We start from the raw sequence: 22,048 nt of genomic DNA, 5'->3' as shown, positions 1-22,048 counted from the left end.
AAGAGGAAGGGAAACTCTTTTAGGGTGGATGTTCATACCAAAGTGCTTCATCCGTCTCTTTTAGGCCCATTGATTCATACTTCTGTGATTGCTGTCCCACACCCTCATCATCTGTAAAGAGAATAGAGATTGCAAAATGCCCTTCTAGAAACACCTGGAAGACTAAAACTTCCTTTTGCATTCTCTCATATGAAGTGCATTCTACCTGTGATACATACAGGAGAGGGGACGTTGCTTTTCTTTGATGGCTCTCTAGCCACTTCTTTCAAAGGGCAGTGGTACCTAGGTCTTGCACTTGGAGAGAGACGGGAGCATCCATGGAGCTGTGAGAGATCATGGAGCTGACTGCTGCTGCTGCTGCCTAGTCAAATGCTGCCTGAGCTCAGGCAGGCAGGGCTTTGGGAAAGCCTCAAGGGAGAGTCCGAGTCACCAGCTGAAAGTTCATTTCATTGAAGCAATGGCCAGCTGAGGACCTTATGTGACATCGACTGCTTCTTCCCCTTCAGCCAAAACAGGCCAGTGGTGGACTTGGCAGTGTTAGGTTAAGGGTTAGACTCAGTGGTCTTAAAGGCCTTTTCTAGTGTAAACAATTCTGTTCTGTGGAACTACTCACATCCATGTTTGGTTTTGAAGAAATAGCTGGATGCACCTTATGTTCAACTGCATTAAAAAAATAATAATGAAAGTGTGTGTCTCGCTATAGTAACTGGCACTGTGCACTCTAAACTTTTTATTTTTCTTTTCTTGCTACTCTATTCCCAAATTGCTAATTAGAGTCAACAAATTGGCTGTAGAATACAATAAGACATCATGGAGTCTGCCAAAAGGAATGGCTGGCATCCGTACAAACTTGGTGACGATGTGTTTGAAGACTTAATGTTGGAAAAAGCTTTCAAGATTCTCTTAATCCTCACTGTCCTCCTACTGAAATGACTCAATTCCAAAGGCAGCAACATATTGTTCCTTTATTGTCAGGGGTTTGGTTAACAGAAAATAATTTCCCTGTGAAGAAATTTGGACCTCTACCAATTAATCATAGAATCAACCGGGTTGGAAAAGACCTCCAAGTCATCAAGTCCAACCCTTGATCCAACACCGCTGCAGTTACTAGACCATGGCACTAAGTGCCACATCCAATCTCATCTTAAAAAACCTCCAGGGATGGCAAATCCACCATCTCCCTGGGCAACCCATTCCAATGCCTGATTACTCTCTCTGGAAAAAATTTCTTCCTAATATCCAGCCTAAACCTTCCCTGGCAGAGCTTAAGACCATGCCCTCTTGTCTTACTGATAGTTGCCTGGGAGGAGAGCCCAACACCCACCTGGCTACAACCTCCTTTCAGGTAGTTGTAGAGTGATGAGGTCTCCCCTGAGCCTTCTCTTCTCCAGGCTGAACAACCCCAGCTCCCTCAGCCTCTTGTGCTCGAGTCCCTTCACCAGCCTTGTTGCTCTTCTCTGGACCTGCTCCAGGACCTCAACATCCTTCCTGAACTGAGGGGCCCAGAACTGGACACAGCACTCAAGGCATGGCCTCACCAGCACTGAGTACCGGGCAGAATCACTTCCCTAGTCCTGCTGGACACACTATTTCTGATACAGGCCAGGATGCCATTGGCTTTCTTGGGCACCTGGGCACACTGCTGGCTCACGTTCAGTTTCCTGTCAGTCCAGACTCCCAGGTTCTTTTCTGCCTGGCTGCTCTCCAGCCACTCTGTCCCAAGCCTATAGCGCTGCAGGGGCCAAAGTGCAGGACCCGGCACTTGGCCTTGTTGAACCTCATCTCGTTGGAATCAGACCATCTCTCCAGCTTGTCCAGGTCCCTCTGAAGAGCCCTCCTGCATTGCAGCTGATCAACACTCCCTCCCAACTTGGTGTCAGCTGCAAATTTACTAATGTTACACCCAATCCCTTCATCCTGATCGTCAGTAAGGATATTAAACAGGACTGGGCCCAACGATCCCTGGGGACACCACTAGTGACCAGCTGCCAACTGGATGCAGCACCGTTCACCACCACTCTCTGGGCCCGACCCTCCAGCCAGTTCTTACCCCAGCACAGAGTACCCCTGTCCAAGATGTGGGCTGCCAGCTTTTTCAGCAGTTTGCTGTGGGAGATGGTGTCAAAGGCTTTGCTGAAGTCCAGATATCCACCCTCATCCATCAGGTGGGTCACCTGATCATAAAAGGAGATCAGGTTGGTCAGACAGGACCTGCCCCTCCTAAACCCATTATGGCTGAGTCTGATCCCTTGTCCATCCTGTAGCTGTTGTGTGATTGCACTTAGGATGGTCTGCTTCATAACCTTGCCAGGCTCTGAGGTCAAGCTGACAGGCCTATAGTTTCCTGGGTCCTCCTTGCACCTCTTTCTGTGGATGGATGTGACATTTGCCAACTTCCAATCATCAGTTTCATTGTTGCACTGACAGACCCTGAGTATTTGGTAATTTGAACATAACCCAGCTGAAGTGTTGTGATAATGGTTGAGGTAGTTTGACTTGACAAGCAGAGAAGTCTTGAGTGTGTGTCTTCTGTAGCTGCAAAGCAGCATATGTAGACCTGTGATGCTGCACAAGATGTGCACATGTATAGTGCTGTATGTCTGTATGATCCCTCCCTATGTCTTGTACCATACATAAGGATGTTTGAAAAATGTCAACTGTTTAGAGTGGAGATGGATATTCCAGTTTGTTTCTGTACTGTATGGTCCACTATGACAGTGCTGATACCATCCCTTGCTTTTTATTGATGACTTTGCTGTCCTCATATCCCCATGTATTGACCAATAACTTACAGTGACTGATTTGTTCTAAATTTGCATGTTAATACAAAAGTTAAATCAGAGCACTGATGTTGATTTTCCAAATATATTTTTACTTGTACAATGGCGGGCACATTTAGCTATGAATGTTATACAGCAATTTCTGCATGTATTATTTTCTAACAGGATCAAAGACTGTTGTGAAAGCTTTTACCCAAAATAACATGCTACCGGTGGATTCAGAGGTGACACTGGATCTGAGGGTGATATTGGGGAGTAAACAATTCCCTTTTCTTCTGCAATCTCCTACTTTACCGAGCTTTCAATTAACCTGGGATTCAATAATTTTCAATAAGCCCAAACTTAGAATGATGATCTTGTGTATAAAACACAGGGAATATAATTAAAAGCCTTCAGCTAGGCTGATCTGACTTCTGCTACTGTGATAACTTAGGAAATGGAATTGTTTCTGATCACACTGGCAAAAAAATATTTCTGAAATATGTTTCCCCATCAATAATTGTTGTCTTGAGCAGTGCTGGTCTTTTTTGAATGAGGCAGCATGAAAAATCTTAAAGAAGCCCATAGATGTGGGCACATAGGTTCCTGTGTCATCCCAAATCCTCTGAGAATGAAAACAGTGTTTGGGCTACAGGGCATACAGGCTTGCACAAGGGGATTTGTAGGGCAGGAGGTGGCTTAGATATATGATATGTGTTTGAGGCTCGTTGGCTGTAAAATGTGAGTGTCTTGTTTCTCTGATACATTTCTGAGCACAGCAGTGTAGCTGTTGCGGTAGAAGGGCTAAATAGGCTTAATGCAGATGATCACTTTTCAAGATTTGCATCTGTCCTCATGTATTCAGCCATTAATAATTCTTGCCGTATATCTTAAAAAAGCAATCTGCAAAATCCTTGGTTTCCGGCTGTTTCCAGGTTCAGATATTCTGCTTGTCTAGTGGATTTGGAAGAAGATTGCATGCATTGTCACACTGCCTTATTCGACTCTTTGATCTCGCTCGCAGTTCTTTGTACATAGAGACTTCGAGAGTATTGGTTTCCTTTTCTCTTCAACACAAGTATCTAGTCTAAAATATCTAATTTGAACAAATTGCAGATATGAAAACAGAGCTTTAAGACAAATGTTTAATGGCTCAGAATTAGAAAGGGGTCAACTTGAGTGGAAAATACAAGCTTTGGAGTCAAGATATCTGAATTCCTTTCTCAACATGCTGGATTTCCAAAGTAATTGGAAGCGAGTCTTCTGGTGCTTCAGTGGATTTAAAGGATATTTGGCCATTTCTTTTATTTACTTGTTGAGATTTTAGTCAGCTTCCTTTCAAAGATCTTTATTGCTTTACAATAATGGCGTTGTCAATGAGGTAGTAAGTTTTAAATAACTGTGATATATGATATATACTTACTGATTGTAAAAAGTAGCAAAAAAATATAAAAATGTAGCATGAAGTAGGATATATGTAAATTAGTTTTATTAACTGCTTCACCTACTATAGAATTGTGGCACTTTGTCCCTTACAGAGTTAATCTCTCAAAAAATTAGGAGTTGGATCATAGCTGTATCACAGGCTTAGTAGTTGGCTCTGACCTGAAAAACACTTTGGTTACTATTTATTAAAGAAGTTCTTGTTTTTGACTCTGTTTCCAGACATTTACTGGAAAATCTCTTTTCACTACCTGTGTTTTTATTTTAGGTATACTTAATAAGTAGTCTCATTGTTGCAGCTTGAAATGTATTTATTATTATCATCTGAGATAGTGTTATTTAATAATATTGAGATGGATCAGATGTATAAAACCTAAATATCTTAGAGCAGCACTACTAACCTGTCATTACTGAGAGTATGATTCATTCTAGGAGTCAAAGGTCCATGAATGTAGATAATTTTATTATTTCCTCTAATATACTGAAAGTAAGCATACTCTTGATACTTTATATTAGTACAGCCTGTTACTTTTGGGGACTGGGAGAGAAGAAGGACTTTTTTTTTCCATCTTGAAACTCAAGTCAGACAGGGTTTTTTTCTGATTTTTGTGTGTTTTCCCTCATTTCCTGGTGTTTCTACCCGTGGGGTCTGTATTCAGTTTCAAAAATGAATGAAAAATAAGAAAGAGTATTTTTTTAACAAAAGTTCTTCATAACTAAAGGAAAAGTTGAGGGTTAACACCCTTGAGTAGTCAAGGTTTGTTTGTTTCATATCTAGAAGAGATAATTTACTTTATCTTTTCACTTTCCTTTACACAATTACCATATAGTTTAATCTGTCTTCTTAAAGACTAATTTTTTCTGTGTCTCAATGATATAATTCTTTTAATACTTTTCTGGGTCCAAAATAATTTTAGCTTGTTTTGATTGAAAATATGTGTGCTTGATCCATAAAAAATGTCCTTTAAAAATGATCATTTAATTATTTTCCCATGGCTATTTGTGTAAGGGAAATTACTTTAGCAGCTGCACTGTCTTTTCAACAGGGCAAATGCAGAATTGTTCAGGGCAAATGCAGAATTATCACGCACCCACTGTGTGATAAAATTTAAGCATTATATGTACTAGACATTTCGTATCCCTGGATCCTCTGGACAAGTCAGTATGTTAATGAAGCAACACATACACTGGGAACATTCTTAGTGTATTGCCTTCTACCTGCCTGCCTCAGTACTCTCCAAATTTGTCTTCAGTAATGCAAGCGAATCATTTATCCCAACTTTTATGTTTTGCTAAGAAAGGGAGGAAGAATGGAGAAAAAGGAATGACAAGAAAAAGGGGGAGGGGCAGCATGAGAGCTACCTTCAAAAGTACTGCGTATGTGCAGAGAGAAAGAACATTTTAATGTTTTTTAAGGCATCTACCTTAGATGCACAGGATAGACAGACACACACACACACTCTGTCTCCAACCCACTCAGGCCCAGCAGCCATTTGGCAGCATCATGAGCCATATTAGCAGCTGGTAATTCAATAACCAGCCTGTTCAGCAGGAAATCCTATAGCTAGGATTACTTCTCCAGAAACTGCTGTCAGGTTTCTCTGGTTTTATGAGAGAGGTTCTGCTTGAGAAGGGACCTAAATTCCATCCCCTTTGGAGAGAGGTGAGAGTAAATAATGGTCTCAGAAATTACAAATAGCTTCTGTTGGTGGCATCTCTCCCTGTGCTTGTCACACACAGGAGGGATGCCCAAATAAAGACACCTCCTGTTATTGCAATGGGACATTTTCTGCCACTGTCAAATGAAACTACAAGTGTGTCTGTATGCAGCAAGTCTGCATTAAATCACTTAGGGCCTTAAGCAGCATAGTTGGAAAAATGTTAGCTAGAACTTGATTTCTTATTTTTAAAAAATTACCTCTTTGGGTTTACCTTAACCATGAAACGTTGTGGTAGTGATGCCTCGTGCAGTTAAAGCAGGAAGAGACATCTAGGTCAAGTTACATAAATCCTTTGGCTACCACATATTCATCCCAGTTTAATGGGAACTCAAAAGTCCTTGGCATGTGAGTGAAGTGGGGGCTCTTCTCAAACAAGCATTGCAGATGTAGCAGAGAAGGGCTGTGATGTTCGCGCTCCACTCATTGCCAGCAGTTGAAGGGCAGCACTAAGGGACTCAAAGACCCACTGCATGCTGTCATCTCCATGTGCATGGCCAAGGTAGCTTTGCAACTCTTCCTCTTTTCATCCCTCTTGTTCATACACTGGTTCTTTTAGTTCCTCCCATTTTTCTTGACTGCTGTTGTTCACACTTGCTCATATCACATACCTCTTAGCACAACTGGATGGCCCTTGCCTTGTGCAGATGAGAATAAGCTTGCTGTGGAGAAGACAGGAGGCTTGAATGGCTTTGAAGCTTTCTGTTTGTTAGAGAAGTGAATCCTGTGGACAGTAGATCAGTTTTACCCAAGAGCTCAAAGCAGGACCAGTTTTGAGAAACAGCTGTATTTCTCTGACAGTCTGGCTAATCTGTGCTTGCAGGACTGTTTGGTTTTTTATTACTGTGATACAAGTATTTACAAAAATACCAACGTGAGTTTGTTTTTTTTTTTATTTTTCATTATTCAAATAACTGAAAATCCATATGAAAAGTACATTTGTATGTGTGCCCAGATGTAGAGTCCCTGTTAGTGAGGCCAGCTGGGATTAAAGTCTCATTTGTATAATTTGTAAAGGCTTTGGAATTTTTCCTACGGTTTTCAGCCATAAGCTGGAATTTAGCTTTTGTCAGACTGCTAGACAGCTTGCACAATAAAGCTTCTGACTAAAAATATTTTCTCTGCAACCCGGAAAACCTCCACATTTTAAATGCAGTGACTGTGGAATCGGTTTGAAAAAGGACAAATTATTTAAAAAATATATATAAAGGATGTTTTAAAGAATCAAGGAGAGCTCCACTCACGAGTAGCACAACATACAGAAAAGCAGGAAGAGAATGGTAAGCAAGTTAGGAGGAACACATGGGATGCTCGGGATGCTCACTTGCACAGAGCAGTAGAGAGTACTGTTATAGAGCATCAGAGACCCTCGCTCAGTCCTTGTCCTTGGTTCATTCTGGAAAGAGCTGCTGAGGTGCAGTGGTTGACTGAGCCCACCTCCCAGGGCTGACCAGTTATTCTACATCTAACCCATTTTCCATTGTAGTTCAAGCAAATCTTATTGCTTGAACTTCTGGATAAACATCTGAACCATGTCCAGGTAGTTTGCTCTCTGGGGAGTGCACCATCACTCTGTTGAATTCTTCCTCCTTCCACAGTGGTGGATGGGAAGCAAGGAAGTACATTTCTTACACCTCCCAGCTAGGGACCTGCATAGGACTTGGATTTGGAGGTGTCATATTCCTGCTGGATAACATGGCACTGCCTCCAGCTGAACAGTGTGTTTCTTAAGCTATTCTGTGGCTTATGGAGTCACAAAGCTACAAGTATGTCATCTCAGAAAGGGGTGGTGGAATCACTGTGTGCACAGCTCCTGGAAAAAAACAGTGCAGCTTACTTCAGCAGAAGTTGGGCTTGCGGGATGAGATAATCAGTACAAAAGATAGGAACTGAAATTGCAGCTCTTTGCTTCCCAGCAAAGTGTTAAGATTTTTGGTGCCTTTTTTAAAGTATTTTTCTCTTCCCCCCCCCCTCTTTCTTTTTTAAATAATCTTGAAATGAGCCCAACTTTCTCTTTGATTTTACATGGTGATGAATCTTCTCATCTTCCCTGGCATTTCACAGCTGTTTGTTCACAGCTTTCTCCCAATATAAGAATAGAAACAGACCTTCAAGCAGAGGATTGTTGTCTTTTTGGTGTTCTTGAGCTCTATATTAAAAGCCATGCGTATTTTTCTAATCAGGATTACAGAATTAATTTGCATGGTTTATCCTCTGGAATTTTTTTCTGATGGAGCAGAGTTTGCATCTCTTTCATGAAAATTTTTATGCTTCATCGACCTTACTTTTTTTTTGTTGTTCGGCTGTTTTTCAAGAATCTGTGGATTAAAAATGAAGTTTACAGAAAGAAAAGTCTTCACTTAGGTAATATGAGTAATGTATCAAAGTGCCTTTATGTTCTGTTGTTTCATTTGGTATCTTCTGTGGTTATGGAAGACATTTCTTATGTGGGTGAATGGTGCATTTATTCATAGCCATTTATGTTCAGTTGTATTTTGACTGTAAATGCTTCTGTTTTGGTAACATGAATGCAAAGTTCGATGACCAGATGTTCCTGAGAGTGTTTTGATGTTGCTCTCTGCGTTCTGAAGTTTATTTACATGAGGTTTCTGTATGAATTTTCCTTCAGTGGGTAGGTGCAAAGGATAAATTCATAGCAATAGCACAGCAGGAAGTTAACGTCTCTCCAATTGAGAATTTATTAATATCCATTACTGTTGTTTTTAAGAAAAGCAGCAGGATATATTCATTTTGAGGTACTGTCAGTGTGGATTTTTGTTCTTTTTGCCTGTCGTCTTTCAGAAATCTGAAATAAAAATTACACTGATGCATTGTAGCAAGCAAAAACAAATATGACAGAGAAAGACAATATATGTGTGTTCAGTGTAGCTGTAATAACTTGCTTTGATTCATGTTTATTTGCATTTTGCTTTGGCATGTTGTGTGCATGTGAGTGTCATAAATTTACTAGTGATGCAGTATTGATTAATTCTTACAATTTGCCTAGAAAATTATCTAGTCTCAGATGACCAGAGTATAGAATTTCTTTCCTTTGAAAAATGTGGGATATCGAAAATGTATTTTGCTGCAAATTAAGATTAAAAAAAATACAAAAAACAAAACCCAAGACTTTACATTAAAATAAATTTTGGGGGAAATTACTTAAGGGGGAAAGATTTATGTCAATGGTAATATTTTATTTGTATATTTATGATTTTTATGTCATGAAATAAATCCTGTGAATCATATACAAATGTCAGGACAGTATTCTGTAATGTAAAATAACCTTACCAAAAGCACTTTGAAATAAACATGTAGAAAGTTTCATTTTTGCAGTATCCGAGTGTTCCAGCTTTTACACAGGCATTTGGACTTGTTTCCATTAGTTTCAAATATCCAATGGCTACTTATTTAATTTTCATCTGGGTTGACAGGTAGTATTAATGAACCGTGTAAAGATACACATTTTAATGAAAGGCTTTAATGAAAATACTTGGCAATGTGGTGGGGAAGAAATTTCCAGGCATTGAATGAAATATACACCTAGAAGGGCTGAGAAGGGGATGAATTCTCGGTTTTCATTTACACAATTAGTGATGAGGTCTACAGACCAGCTTTGGCCACTGAGTGATCCGCAGTGGCTGCAGTGAAATCTGGGGCTTGTTACACACCAACCTAGAAGTGAAAGCAAGAGTAAAATGATGAGAACTGGGCTTTTTGTGCATGTGGAGTTGGTAGTGTTATGGATATGACCATAAGGCTTCTTGTGAAGGACAGGGTTCATGGTTTTCTTATGCAGGAGGGTTATTTGCTGGACGATAACAAGGTGTAGCAGCTGAGTGCCAGTGAGAGGTCTTTAAACCTCATTTATGAAAGTGGCATCCATGTAATTGTCAGTTTAAAGAAAAGGTGGAGTGAAAATAGCCTTGACTTAGTTTGACCATATTTTTTTTTTTAAAGAGTTGGCAGTTTCCATGGTGCAAGTCTCAGCAAGATTTTGAAGGATGTGTGACTCACAGCATTGCATTGCCCAGATTCAGTATCAGTATGACATATCTGGTGGGATGTCATCCATAGGGACTGTGCTGTGCTAAGTCTTATCCCCACAGTTACATTTGGTTTTCTTGAAAGAGTACTGGTACAGCCTCAAATTATCAGTTCTGGGTCTATATTTAAACAACACTGTAGACCACTTGGGTATTTTCTTCCTCATCCCAGGAAAAAAAACAGTGAGAATTATTAGATTACTAAAACACGATCTGGGATGAAACAGGATTCATTAGCCTTTAAAAAATGAAAAAGGAAAAGAGCAAACATCTTAAACTTTCTTGTTTAAATAGAAACCAGGAAGGTTCAACTTAAATGCTAAGCAAACCTTTCAACATTAGGATAAGAAAACACCAGAGTGGATGGCTGAGGAGCTCTGCAGCATCAGCAGTCATTAAGAACAGACTATCTGTATATCTACTGGGAGTGATCTAGGTATAGCTCATTAGGTGTGGGGGCAAGGGGAACACCTATATGATCCTATTTCTTTCATGGCCTAAGGCTCTGCCAAAGTGGCTTGAAAGCAGCAGTAACTTGTACTGCAAGCTCCCCTGCAATGCAGCCTTTTGAACTTACAGGTTCAGAAGTCAACTCTGAATAAATAAATACCAGTCAACTGATGTTCACTTTACAAAGCAAAAATGGAGAAAGAATATTCACTAGTGACTGTAAGACATGGAAAACATCTTTATCAGCGTGTTGTTATGGCAAAATCTTATTAGGTCTTGCTGAGATAATGTCAGGAGCTGTATTGGATGTGGATTCTTACATCTTTTACTGCTAGTAGATGCCTGAAGAGAGGTCCTGCCCCTTCTTAGGTCATTGCTTTAACTGCTGTTAACTCTCCATGATCATGTTTTCACCCCTGGCGTTTGTAGTCAGCTAAATTACAGTGGAGCACTGGGTTTGAAAACCCTCTTCTTTTTAAAAATTGACTTTTATAACTGCACTTGGATTACCCTAAAACAAAACATGCTTTCTGGGAGCATTCATTTGATGAACCAGGGATTCCTGACATACAGCCTCACAGGGAAAATACAGGGCAAAATAGCTCAGTTAAATGCTGACATGTTCTATTCTTATGTCTGTTTTCCTACCGGAGGAAAGAAAGATTAGCATAGGAATTACAAATTGCCATTAATCTTTCTCTTTTTTTCTTTTATTTAATAAAACATGGGTTAAGTCTGTGATGTTTTTAAAAGAGGGTCACCTGTATCTTCTCCATTCCTGTTTTGAAAAAGACTGTTAGAGATACGTTTGACTCCTGATTTTTACATACTGATTACTGTCCGATAATTGAATTATATGTTTAAGGATCAGCAATCTCGTGGGGTTTTTTAACATAGATTATATTAGAACAGACTACCAATGATCATATCGGTCACAAAGCTATGGCACAGAGAAATGCCTGTGAGTGGAGAAAGGGTTTTTAGTGGATTCTGCATTCCACATATTTAAGATATTTCTCATTTGTTAGTGGGCTTTGAAATGTTGCCCAGTAAAGGGAAATGTGATTCTGCATTAACTTGGACTCATTTTGAAACCAGCTCATTATCTGCTGGTTTTCCTCAGGTGTTCTATAGTGCCTGTATTTTCACTTAAGCTTGTTCCTAGTTTTGCATGCCAGTGTTACACAGCTTTACTGCGGCATCCCATGTCAGGGCATATATGAGGCATCCAGAGAATTAGGAGGTAGGTGTTTAAGTGAAGAAAGGCAAAGCATCTCTATATGGCACGTACCTGCAGACTCTTGGTATCAGAGAGCTTCGAGCAGGCCAGAAGTACACCTAGACTTAGGTAAGGGATAGCCAAATTTATGGAATGTAAGTCCATCAATAAATGTCTTTTAAGGGTAGTTTGGTTTAATGTCGAGCCAGAGTCCCGAGCTGAGAAGTGCAGAGTGTGCTGAGAGCAGGGTTGCTCCACACTTGCAGCTTTTCTGTTATCTCTTTCCTAGTATCTGCCAATGGCCAGAGATAGAGTAAGAGGCTAGGTGAACCCTTTATTTGAACAAGTATGGCTCATGATCCTATTTTTACAAACTAGGAATCACTTACTGCAGCCTGCTTCGTAACACAGCAAGTGATTCCTGCACTTTGGCATACACTGCTGTGACCAGTCCTTGTCATCTCCCTTCAGAAAGGCACTGAGGCTTGATTTAAAGGGGCCAGAGTGGTAGAGGTATTAGCACTTCCTTCAATAACCAGGATTACATGAGCTTGTTATGAGTTTTGGTCTTTCTTCCATTCATAAAGTATATGTAGGTTTTCAGTATAAAACCTACTGTTTCCCTCACCCAACTTCTTGATTGCTGATTTCAGAGGTAAAGGAGACAGAGTAAGCAAATTTGAGGATTACATATACAGCTGTCTTTTGTAAACAAACAAACACAACTTTGTTTTCTCTCTGCTAACCTTACTTTATTATTCCATGTATATTGCTCCATGTTGGAATTTAAAAACCCAAACCAGAGCAGTGCATTTCTCAGTGAATGGCTGGAAGGATGTGGGTTTTTTTAGGAAGTTCCTTATGTAGTACTGTACTGCTGGTTGAGCTCTCTGAATAATTAACATACTGTAGACTGCAGTGAAGTTACTGGGCTGGCACAGGAAAGTCATGATTTCACTGTGAGGGACATGGACAATTGTTTTGTTCCTCTTGTGAGAAAGACAGATGATATTTTCACTGGGATGCACACTTTTTGTTCTGGGGTAGATGCTTTGACCTGTGGCAGTCTCTCCTCTACTGTGACTTGGACTTTGCTGACCACAGAGCACTGCTGTAGCCTTTCCTGCAAAGCACCTGCAGAGTCAGTGTGCCATGGCACTTCGACGTGTCACAGTGTAATCCATGTGCAGCCCCCTGCTGTGGATAATTGGAGGAAGAAATTTTCTGGAACAGCGCTTCTTGAGTGATAGGTGATCTGCAGAATGCCATGAATTAAAAAATAAATAGAATTTCAACTTAAAGCTTGGGAAGGAAATGTTTCAAAGTGTTAACAGTGGCATGCTGGACTAAATGATTAAGAGCTGTTACTCTTGAGTGAACAACTGCCTTTCATAGGCAGGGGATAGGTGCAAAACAAGCAGGGGAAATATAAGTACCATCTTGGAATGACACGAGCTTGGCCAAAGTTCAGGGCTTCAGGGTACTGAACTTTCTCAATATATGTTTTTAGAGTCTGATTTTTAGAGAACTGAGCATTGGCAGCATATTCATGTGTGTGTTGTTTGTGTGCTATAATAATGATTCATTCTGAAGGGAATGAAAGTGAAGTTGCATTCTTGACCCTGGAAGTATGTTTGATTTCACTGAAACTGAAAGGAACAGAAACCCTTTAATTCAACAATTTACAATGAGCAGTACATTACAAGCTCTAAAACATCAGCCCAAGGAGAAAAGCAGATATTGCTATTGGCAGAGAAAGAATATTTTAAGATGTTGAGTTTGAAGCAATTTTACTCCAAATCTAGTAAATAAAAAGCGACAGGTTAAATCTTAATTGTTTCCTTGGGCACCAGATTGAGGCCACTTAGTGCTGCAAAATAAAAACAAGGGCCTTTAGCTTCATATTTTGTGTGAGTCAGTATGGGTAGAGAGCCCATGCTGGGGGGGCCTGTGACAGCCGGCGTGCCTGAGACAGCTTAATCTGTATTAGCTGGAGTTTCCCAACCACTCGTGCATAACATGGTAGTCATGCAAGCCAGAGGGTGATGGATGTGCAGCTCCCCAGGAGGGGCCAAGGTTTCAAGGATGTCAGTCCCACAGCACTAGTCTGTGAGGGAACATCAGGGTTAAAGACAAGAATATTTAATATTTAACTGCAGCATGGCTCTGTGTCCAGACCAGCAGTGTGGCTAAGCAGGTCTGCTTTGGAGGCACCCTGTCCACCACTGTCCCAGCTCTGATATGGTTCAGTAGGCAGTCTTCTGGCTCCCACTCCCTCCATCACTTCACTCATGGCTGAACCTTAAGGCAGTTCAAGGAGCCCTGGCTTGCTTTCAAAGAGTGAAAACTAAACACTGATGTTGCTTTTGCACTTCTAATATTTCTTCAGTTTGATGTGTTTGTGTTGTGTTTTGGAGTGTCCAATGGAGCAGCAGTTCTGATCTGTGGATAGTCCTGTATTTCAGAGGTGGGTTTGTTTGGCTTTTTAAATTTTCTTTACTTAATTTTTAAAAATTGTCACATCCACAAAAGTAAAAAGGCCCAACAATTGTAAAGCAGCTCCATTCCTGAGTGAAATGAGCCAATTGCTGAATGCAGATCTCAGTGACCTGAGGTTGGATGTTACACTAGGTCCTTGGCGCAGCAGGAGAAGCACAGGATGGCCATTGAGGGGCTAGAAGAGTTTACTGGCCTAACCATTGGCACAAAGTTATTGAAGATGCATTAACATAGATGTGAAAAGCTGAAAAAGGAAGCTTCATTTTTCAGTGCAAGTCAGCAACAAGGAAACTCCTAGTGATTATATGTTCACTCTGACAAATAATGTAAGTTTGGATTTCAGGAAGCACCTCCGGACTTCAGAAAGACTGCAGCTCAGTAAGTGACAAGTTCACCTTGTGGGGGAAAACTTTTCACAGAGTTCATGGAAAAATGGAAAACGGAAAAATATTTTTATTATAAAATGTTTCCTTGTTAACTTGCATTACGAATTAACAGTAAGGTCATGAATATTAAGTTTGTAATACCTTTTTGAGAAAATTTCTTGAAGAAGCTTCATATTGCCTTTAGAACAAGTAAAACCTCACAGTGTTTTAGAACAGAAAGAATTAAATTGGTAAATTAGTCATCAAAGAACCTTCTGTGTTTTGAGTAGTGAGTACTTGTGTGAGTGATGTTTTTCATGTGATCTTCTTGTGGCAATCAATAATAATGAGAGAGATGGTACATGTTGCCACTCCAAGGCATTTTTTTCCTCAGGAAAATATTAAAACTTTACTATTTGGGTGCTGCAGGTGCGAAATGTACTGAAAACCACTTGTAAAGATTTTAATGGACTTATCCTCTCTTATAGTGCTGTTTGATTAAGACAAACACATTGCTGCATTATAAAAAGGACAGAGACTTTTTAATGCTCGTTCAGATTTTAATGTTATTAAATGAAAAGTGTCTGCCTAGCTTTCACACTTGCTAGTAAGGCAGAATATTAAAATCACAGTATTCTCCTCTGCCAAAAGCACATCAAAATGCAACTCGACTCCATGGCAATGTTATGTAACATAAATAATGTCCTTAGTGTTTAAAGCTACTATTTAGCAATAAAGACATAACAGTTTTTGTGGTACAGAAAGAGCAAGAAATGGCTTCAACCAGTCCTGCTTCTTTAAAATGCAGACAACCAATATCCCTAAACTGTGAACTTTTCTTTCACAGAGAGAACTTGCACACTTTCTATTAGAATTAATAAGGGAAAGGTTTCATTCCAACAATTTAATGCTAGCACTGTCATAGTCTTTCATTATTCTGGGCTCGTGGACTGCTTTTGCAGAAAACAGCTTTAGAATATAGGTCAACATTAAAGGATTTAAAATAAGGCAAAAGTGCTCTTATTTCTCTTTTGAGTGCGTCCTTTATTTTAATACCTATAAGAGAAGTTCTCTCTTCTCCAAATCCTTTCTCCCTAGGAGGAATCAGCAGGGACATTGTGACTTATTTGAAAGTTAAGAGGCTGAAAAGCTTTAGAGGAGGCATTGTAATCTGTTATAAAACATGTACAGGACAGAGGCATAGATTTGGAGTTGTTGGTATCTCTCCAACACATAGGAGAGAAGCATGGCATGATTAGATTACTCATGAAGTGTTAGTCTTGCAGCAATGAGGAAATCTAAAAAATAAAATCCCAATCCTCATGTTTACACCAGATTAACTAGTACAAAGAGGCAAGCATCTCCTTTCATTGTTGCTTTGAGATGTATAATCTCTATCCTTTTGAATCTTCTGAAGTTCACATACAGAAAATGTAATTATTACAATACAAAACCTGTTTTAGTTGCAAAACACTCTTATTTCGTCCAAAAAGCAATGCTGCTAGCATTCTGTTTTTACAGAAACAGTATTGATCAAACCCAGAACAAGATGGTGACACAGGGAAAAAGATGATGAAGCAAGCTTGCAATGAGTCCCATCTTTTGTTTTTCCCAAGCTGCCAGGTCAGCATTTGTAACTGGCTATCTTAACTCGCATGGGGTGTACAAAGATAGGTGACTCTGCTTTTTTTACCTTGTCACTCAGTCTGAATATTAAGAACTGGGTCTACTTGGCTTCCAAGATTACAAATTTAGCGTTTTGAGCTAGTGAAGCTGAGGTTACTCAGTAAACATGCTAAGGTAGTTGACAGGGATCTCGAAAGCCCTAAAGCAACATGTTTGAGGACTCCCAGTGCTATGAGTCCACCAATGGTGATGGTGCTGTGAAACTGTTTTGTGGATCACATGGAGAAAGCTGCATTCACTGGGCAGAAGAGCATCCTTTCTGGTCAATAACTCTTGCTAAACCGCTTCCAATCCAGTCGTACATTTTTATCCATCATAATGATTGTGACTCTGCTATTGACTGAATTCTTGTACTCTCAGCACCTGTAGAAACTCAGTGGACAAAAGTGAATCAAATTCAGCAAGCAGAAAGTATAGTATTCTGATGCACTTTCCATGAGAGCAAGTGGTTCCTGCCCACAAAGAAGGCAGGTTCTCAAAATGCCAAAGAATTGCAGGTTTGAGAGAGAAATTTGCGTCCATTCAGATTCATCACTGTGCCAGCAGCCGAGCCCTGGGTCGGTGGGTCAGGTCTTGGGCAAGCATCTTAACAGGTTTCTTGGTGGCAGCATTATAGGAATTCAGAAATTCTGTACTTCACAGACAAACTAAGGCATTGCTTGTGCTCTGGACGCTTGTGTTTCATCAGATGTCCATCATCTGTGCACCATGTGTAAAGACATTTTCCATTAAAAAAAGTATTTTTGTTCTTGTCACATGTTAGTTATATTTGTAGAATGGTGACTATTGAAACCAGTCAACCTCCTGGGAACCATAGTTAGGCTTGGGATATTACTGTGCAAACAGATAGTAAAGGGCTAATATTCTTACATTATCTGTAAATACCTCTCCTGCATCTACTTGCTGACATGGGATACAGAAAAAATAGGCTTATCTTTCATTATGTGCTTTTTCTTCACTTGACTTAAGAAGAGCAGCTAATGTAACTTTAAGGGTTCACAGTTTGAATACGATAGGCGTCATTGATTTTTGTTTTTAATTTCCCACTGCTAGTGTTTGCTACTAAACACTTTCCAGTGGTGACAGAAAAGTGGACTATATCATAATGTTCTGCTTTTTGTGAAGTGGATGTTCCTTTTTTATCAGTATACTGAAACTTAAAACATCTGGGTTTGGACTGGAAACACTTAGTTGAAACCCCAGGTTCAGGATATTTGTTTCTTACCAAGTATCTCCTGAGATTCGGTGCTGAGTAAGAACTACATTGCTAATCTGTCAATATGTGAGGTTTTATTTGCTTACGAAATTATGTGTGTTAAACAAAAATTGTGCATTGTCGCTTGCCTTGCACATTATAAAGAAAACTGCAGAGTCCCTGAAGGAGAATCTAAAGGTTACAGGGAGACTGTAATTTTATTTTGTTTTTCACATGTAGCCTCAGCTTTAAAAAGTGGAGTTAAATCATCTGAATATGTTCAGGTCTGGAAGTGCTGAGAGTTCAGCACTCCTGATAGTAACATCATTTCTTTAGGAGTTCCTATATTGACACTGGATACTAACATTAGCATTTTGTTCTCTAAAATCTTGGTGCTAAGAATAAGTCAGCTTTAATTTATAGGTAGAACCCTAGAATCCCCCTCTCCAGTGACACCCTCAGAAGGAGACGTAAAGGTCCACTGTGGGTTGCCCTGCAGTCACCTGTGGTTGTTGTTGCCTGGGAATATGGCACAGATTCTCTCCACACTCTGCTGAAGTAACAGGTGAAGCAAGTTGTCACATGCCACATTGAAAAGAATACAGAGCTTGCCAGTATCTCATGGCTTTATAAAAGTATCAGAACTCTGGGGAGAAATCCATCAGGATGAATTATTGACATCAGTGATGCTTCCAGTTGAAAGCGAGAAACCAAGGTGCAGTTGTACCATTCTTTGCTCATTCTGCTTTGAGGTCCTCTGATTAGGCTTTTTCTACTCTACAGATTTCCCCAAATAAAAGCAGTGATGTATTTTTATGTAAATGTTATTTTTTTTGTGGTGCATTAATGGGCTGGTTTTCTTACAGTATCTGTAAATCTGTGTGAATATAGGCTATTTTTAAAACCTTCCTGTGCTGTTCAAAGTCTTGTTTGTATTTTTCAAGAGGCTGTAGTGTTGGCATTATAATGTAAAAGGGGAGACCACCTCTTCTGGTAGAACCAAAACCAAATAAAACTTTAGATAATGTGAAGAAGATATTTACTTATGAATTACATTGGGGGGGGGGTGTTGCCTCAATATACCAAATACTTGTAAACTACAAACAAGAAAGAAGTATTCAGAAATTAATATGTTTATACTGTGAGGTCTAAAAGATCCTCTTTCTTTTTTTTTTTTTTTTACATTTATTTTTGTAGAATCATTCTAAATATGTAGGTTATTTTTCTGTTTTAGGCTCCTAAGGACCCAGTCTCTGGATTGGTACTATAATAATGTCAAAAGCCGCTTTAAGTGTTTTGGAAGTGCCAAAGTCCTGAAGAACCTGTACAAGAAGCATAGACTGGAGAGCGGAGTTTGTCCTGATACAATAGGTAAGAACAGCTGTGTTGATTTCTTACAAGATTTATTCTAATCTACTTTAACATACAAGTTGAGACAAAGGAAATTCTGAGATCATTTCAACAGAGATTTTTTTAAGGCAATTTTTTTTTCTTTGCAAAAGAAATGCCTCAGTGGAGAAAAAAAATAGGGGAAGTGTCTAGAGAGCTGTTTAAGAAATCAAAGAATGTTTTATCTTAATTATGTCACTGATACAGAACTGTCTGTAAAGTAAATTGCAGTTTGTATTCTAGCTTGTGTCCCAAAATTTTTCACAGTCCTGGGTAGTCAATGAATGAGAAAATAATTTTGCACACAACATTTGATCTTAGAGCATATTTCTGTGGTGCTTGAAACAAAATTTTATTAACATGGGATCCATTCAGTATCCAAGTTGACCAAAACTTAGATTCCCTCACTTAGAGTTTTTCATGCTTAAGGATCTGAAACTGGCCACACCTTTTTTTTTTAATTCATGTTTGTAAATAGTTAAAAGCTACTGATAAAGTATTGGCATCATCCTTTTAAATGAAGACACAATTCTCCCTTAACTATGGTGTTCTAATGCCTCACCCCATAAGAAGAGTAATTGGAGATATAAAATGGGTTGGAAGAAGTGGAGTTTGGTGTCATACTGGTAACTTCAGCAAATTACTCGAAACACAGCTAGCTGAATATTTGACATTTCATTGGGTTTATTGGATCAGATACTTCACTAATGTAATTCTTTTAACATCTGTACAAAAACTGGTAATTTTTCTATAGTCTTTGCTTTTTTCTGAAATTATTGAGGATGGTAAGTAGACTCTTTATACCTGAGTGGAAATTTCAGGTATTTCATATGAAAATTGACATAAAATCTTCTAGGAAGAAGTGGCCTATGCATTAAATTATGATTTATTAGTCTTTTTTCTCTGTCGGTATCAAATCCATTTTTCCTGAGAAGTTTCCTTAACAATGGAGAACAAATACTTATGAAGACAAACAAATCTGTATCCCTGAGGGAAGAAGTGGGATAATGGAAGCAAAAACTGTGGCGACGGATGCTTCAGAACTTTCGTATGATGTGTTGCCATTCCTTAAGCCATAGTTTCACTTGTTCCTTGAAGGGAAGTGTGAACGGTGCAATGATAAGTTGCAGTGGCACGTGCACTCTCTGTGAGACCTTTCTAAGGAAGGCCTTTGAGTCTAAATGTCATTGCTAACTTTCTGCTACTCTCTGTGTGAATGTAAGGTAAACCTTTTGTTCTCTTTGAAGATAAATACTAGTATAAGTGTCTTATTTATACAGCATTGCCCTTTAAAATGTAGAATCTATTTCAACTCCAAATGTCATAGTGAAGGCAAATTCCCTGTACTTAACTTCCACCATGTGAGTTTTATGCCTGCTAACCTCTTCTTTTCTCTTTTACTGTAGTAATAGTTTTTAGCTTCTTCCTCTCTCTTTTACTGTAGTAAGTTTTCTCAATCCAAAATGAATGAGAGGTCTTTGATATAAAAGCAATCATGTTTTGTACAAAAGCTGCTGCAGTCGTGATTTATACAACAGCTAGGAGGAATTTTCCATTTATGCCTCGTTGTTTGCGCTGCCACCATATCCTGAGTGAATATTCTAATCTAATAATGCCTCTGCTGTTAATGGGTACATCTAATACTGAAGCAAAATTCTGTCTTTCTTTTTAGCTGAAGGGAGTTTGTTTGAAGGAAGCATTGAGAATGATGGAAGCATTTGTGGCAGTGACTCTACATTCTACCAACAGACAGAAGGTATGCTGCTAAAAACTTGTTTGATTAAACACAGACCTTACACTTTGAATTACCGGACAAGTAGCTTAGAGCACTGGTAAGTCTTGTTCACAGATCCAAAAATACTTTGGCTAAAACATTCAGCAAGATACTAAAAGTCTTTTACCTACCATGCTGGGATATTTTGCTTCAGTATTTACGCTAATACACACCTGTTCTAGTGTGATTTTCTTAATGTTCATTTTTTGTTACTTCTCTTCCATCAGCAACATAAAAAATACTGTGTTTTCCTGTGTTTAAGATTTACATTTAGGAAGAAACATGGAGATTGAGACAAATTTATTTGTCTTAAGTTGTTTATTTTACTGTGCATAAATACAGATTGAGGAAATGAACTTTTTCATGAACAATTTAAGATTTTAATATGTGTCCAGAATATGTCTGAGTTTTGGAGCTTGTTATGCAAAATGTGCATATATAAAGAACATGATGGTTTTATCTTATTCTTCATCTAGGACACAGCATGATGGATACCCTTGCTGTGGCTTTACGTGTTGCAGAGGAAGCAGTGGAAGAAGCTATTTCTAAGGCAGAGACCTACAGTGACAGCCTGGTAACACTTTCAAACAAAATGTATTAATTTAAATAGGACACTTATGTTTCTTTTGATTTGGGTAGTGGACAAAACCAAGTAGATACGAAAGAAAACATAAAGAAGTAGTGGCTATCTCATGCTACACCTAAAGATTTGGGCATGGGTTTTATGTACTGGTATCCAAGATGCATGTTGCATTTCAGAAGGTGACATGCAATTTAAGTGCCTGGAATTTTTTCCCACAGTGCCAGTAGGGCGTATTACCCATTTCCCAATCTATACAACTTCTGTGGAAAGGCTGGTTTTATGTGATTTTAGCAAATACAGATATCCATTTTCATGCAGGACAAGCAGAATGAAGCGTGTTACTTGCAGGAGCACAAGGAGGACCTCATAGAAGAGCTGGCCACAACCATTGTGCAGAAGGTATGGGATGCTTTTTTTCCTTAGCTTGTTTAATAGCCAAAACACAATGCTTTAGTCTGATGAGCTCAAACTCCACTAACAGCAAAAAGGATGATACCAATATAGAAAGTAAAGTAAATGACAAGTTGGAACTTCAACTATGACGGTATAGGCTTAGCTACATCTGACAGAGAGATCAATTTATAAATAAGATTAATCCAGTGCCTAATCTGATGCCCTACACCCTCAGAGTTGAGAGGTACCACTCCCTGAGGTCTGTGATATCCTATCTTGGCCCCTGCTCAATGGAATTTTACATCTGTACTTCACTTCCCCAAAGGCACAAAGTTTTCCAGTGGCAAGAGGTGTGGCTCTTGATCATACCCTCTACTGAACCCTGCATCTGCAACACATTCAAAGAAAACATCAACCATTAAAATAGAATTCTGCTAATGATGCTTCTAGATACACACACACAAAGTCACAGAACCCTCGGTGTGTCAGATTTCTGTGGCTTTTTACATAAAACTCGTTCTTCTCCCTG

The 22,048-nt window shown here is 39.2% G+C and overlaps 1 protein-coding gene across 1 annotated transcript in view; it reads left to right on the top strand.

Moving 5' to 3' along the window:
• Positions 1 to 22,048, top strand: part of MYRIP (myosin VIIA and Rab interacting protein) — a 197,605-nt gene that overhangs the window by 125,381 nt on the left and 50,176 nt on the right. The window contains 4 exon segments of the mRNA XM_018075908.2: positions 18,615 to 18,751; positions 20,442 to 20,525; positions 21,020 to 21,117; positions 21,445 to 21,525. Of these exon segments, the coding sequence (XP_017931397.2) occupies positions 18,615 to 18,751; positions 20,442 to 20,525; positions 21,020 to 21,117; positions 21,445 to 21,525 (400 nt within the window).

Source organism: Manacus vitellinus, unplaced genomic scaffold (genome assembly GCF_001715985.3).
Source record: "Manacus vitellinus isolate BGI_N305 unplaced genomic scaffold, ASM171598v3 scaffold_3_pilon, whole genome shotgun sequence".
In the NCBI taxonomy this organism is placed as follows: Eukaryota; Metazoa; Chordata; class Aves; order Passeriformes; family Pipridae; genus Manacus; species Manacus vitellinus.
The sequence above is the reverse complement of the archived record's forward strand: the minus strand, read 5'-3'. Positions and strand labels throughout refer to the sequence as shown.